We start from the raw sequence: 2,977 nt of genomic DNA, 5'->3' as shown, positions 1-2,977 counted from the left end.
GAAAACCCAACAAAGGACCAGAACCCAAACATGGAAAACCCAACAAAGGAGCAGAGCCCAAACATGGAAAACCCAACAAAGGAGCAGAACCCAAAAATGGAAAACACAACAAAGGACCAGAGCCCAAACATGGAAAACCCAACAAAGGACCATAACCCAAACATGGAAAACCCAACAAAGGACCAGCTCAAACATGGAAAACCCAACAAAGGACTAGATCCCAAACATGGAAAACCCAACAAAGGACCAGAGCCCAAACATGGAAAAGCCAACAAAGGACCAGAGCCCAAACATGGCAAACCCAACAAAGGACCAGTGCCCAAACATGGAAAACCCAACAAAGGACTAGATCCCAAACATGGAAAACCCAACAAAGGAGCAGAACCCAAACATGGAAAACCCAACAAAGGACCAGAACCCAAACATGGAAAACCCAACAAAGGAGCAGAACCCAAACATGGAAAACCCAACAAAGGAGCAGAACCCAAACATGGAAAACCTAACAAAGGACCAGAGCCCAAACATGGAAAACCCAACAAAGGACCATAAGCCAAACATGGAAAACCCAACAAAGGACCAGAACCCAAACATGGAAAACCCAACAAAAGACCAGCTCAAACATGGAAAACCCAACAAAGGACTAGATCCCAAACATGGAAAACCCAACAAAGGACCAGAGCCCAAACATGGAAAAGCCAACAAAGGACCAGAGCCCAAACATGGCAAACCCAACAAAGGACCAGTGCCCAAACATGGAAAACCCAACAAAGGACCAGAGCCCAAACATGGAAAACCCAACAAAGGAGCAGAACCCAAACATGGAAAACCCAACAAAGGACCAGAACCCAAACATGGAAAACCCAACAAAGGAGCAGAACCCAAACATGGAAAACCCAACAAAGGAGCAGAACCCAAACTTGGAAAACCTAACAAAGGACCAGAGCCCAAACATGGAAAACCCAACAAAGGACCATAAGCCAAACATGGAAAACCCAACAAAGGACCAGAACCCAAACATGGAAAACCCAACAAAAGACCAGCTCAAACATGGAAAACCCAACAAAGGACTAGATCCCAAACATGGAAAACCCAACAAAGGACCAGAGCCCAAACATGGAAAAGCCAACAAAGGAACCGAGCCCAACCATGGCAAACCCAACAAAGGACCAGTGCCCAAACATGGAAAACCCAACAAAGGACCAGAGTCCAAACATGGAAAACCCAACAAAGGAGCAGAGCCCTAACATGGAAAACCCATCAAAGGAACCGAGCCCAACCATGGAAAACCCAACAAAGGAAGAGAACCCAAACATCGCAAACCCAACAAAGGAGCTGAGCCCAAACATGGAAAACCCAACAAAGGAGCAGAGCCCTAACATGGAAAACCCATCAAAGGAGCAGAGCCCTAACATGGAAAACCCATCAAAGGAACCGAGCCCAACCATGGAAAACCCAACAAAGGACTAGATCCCAAACATGGAAAACCCAACAAAGGAGCTGAGCCCAAACATGGAAAACCCTACAAAGGACCAGAACCCAAAAATGGAAAAACCAACAAAGGAGCAGAACCCAAACATGGAAAACCCAACAAAGGACCAGAACCCAAACATGGAAAACCCAACAAAGGAGCAGAGCCCAAACATGGAAACCCCAACAAAGGACTAGATCCCAAACATGGAAAACCCAACAAAGGACCAGAGCCCAAACATGGAAACCCCAACAAAGGACTGGATCCCAAACATGGAAAACCCAACAGCGGAGCAGAACCCAAACATGGAAAACCCAACAAAGGACCAGAACCCAAACATGGAAAACCCAACAAAGGAGCAGAGCCCAAACATGGAAAACCCAACAAAGGAGCAGAACCCAAACATGGAACATCCAGCAACGGACCGGAGTCCAAACATGGAAAACCCAACAAAGGAGCAGAGCCCAAACATGGAAAACCCATCAAAGGACGAGAACCCAAACATGGAAAACCCAACAAAGGACCGGAGTTCAAACATGGAAAATCCAACAAAGGACCGGAGCCCAAACAGGGAAAACCCAACAAAGGACGAGATCCCAAACATGGAAAACCCAACAAACGAGCAGAACCCAAACATGGAAAACCCAACAACGGACCGGAGTCCAAACATGGAAAACCCAACAAAGGAGCAGAGCCCAAACATGGAAAACCCATCAAAGGACGAGAACCCAAACATGGAAAACCCAACAAAGGACCGGAGTTCAAACATGGAAAATCCAACAAAGGACCAGAGCCCAAACATGGAAAACCCAACAAAGGACGAGATCCCAAACATGGAAAACCCAACAAACGAGCAGAACCCAAACATGGAAAACCCAACAAAGGACCGGAGTCCAAACATGGAAAACCCAACAAAGAACTAGATCCCAAACATGGAAAACCCAACAAAGGAGCAGAACCCAAACATGGAAAACCCAACAAAGGACTAGATCCCAAACATGGAAAACCCAACAAAGGACCAGAGCCCAAACATGGAAAACCAACAAAGGACGAGATCCCAAACATGGAAAACCCAACAAACGAGCAGAACCCAAACATGGAAAACCCAACAAAGGACCGGAGTCCAAACATGGAAAACCCAACAAAGCACTAGATCCCAAACATGGAAAACCCAACAAAGGAGCAGAACCCAAACATGGAAAACCCAACAAAGGACCAGAACCCAAACATGGAAAACCCAACAAAGGAGCAGAGCCCAAACATGGAAAACCCAACAAAGGAGCAGAACCCAAAAATGGAAAACACAACAAAGGACCAGAGCCCAAACATGGAAAACCCAACAAAGGACCATAACCCAAACATGGAAAACCCAACAAAGGACCAGCTCAAACATGGAAAACCCAACAAAGGACTAGATCCCAAACATGGAAAACCCAACAAAGGACCAGAGCCCAAACATGGAAAAGCCAACAAAGGACCAGAGCCCAAACATGGCAAACCCAACAAAGG

General features: G+C 46.3%; 1 protein-coding gene across 1 annotated transcript; it reads left to right on the top strand.

The window, feature by feature from the left end:
* Nucleotides 1–1,080: 1,080 nt before the first annotated feature.
* On the top strand, nt 1,081–1,467 carry LOC137375001 (microtubule-associated protein 6-like). The gene has a single exon (XM_068041627.1). The coding sequence runs from the start codon at nt 1,081–1,083 to the stop codon at nt 1,465–1,467; it is 387 nt and encodes a 128-aa protein (XP_067897728.1).
* Nucleotides 1,468–2,977: the final 1,510 nt, after the last annotated feature.

This window comes from Heterodontus francisci, chromosome 11 (assembly GCF_036365525.1).
Source record: "Heterodontus francisci isolate sHetFra1 chromosome 11, sHetFra1.hap1, whole genome shotgun sequence".
Lineage (NCBI taxonomy): Eukaryota > Metazoa > Chordata > Chondrichthyes > Heterodontiformes > Heterodontidae > Heterodontus > Heterodontus francisci.
The sequence above is the reverse complement of the archived record's forward strand: the minus strand, read 5'-3'. Positions and strand labels throughout refer to the sequence as shown.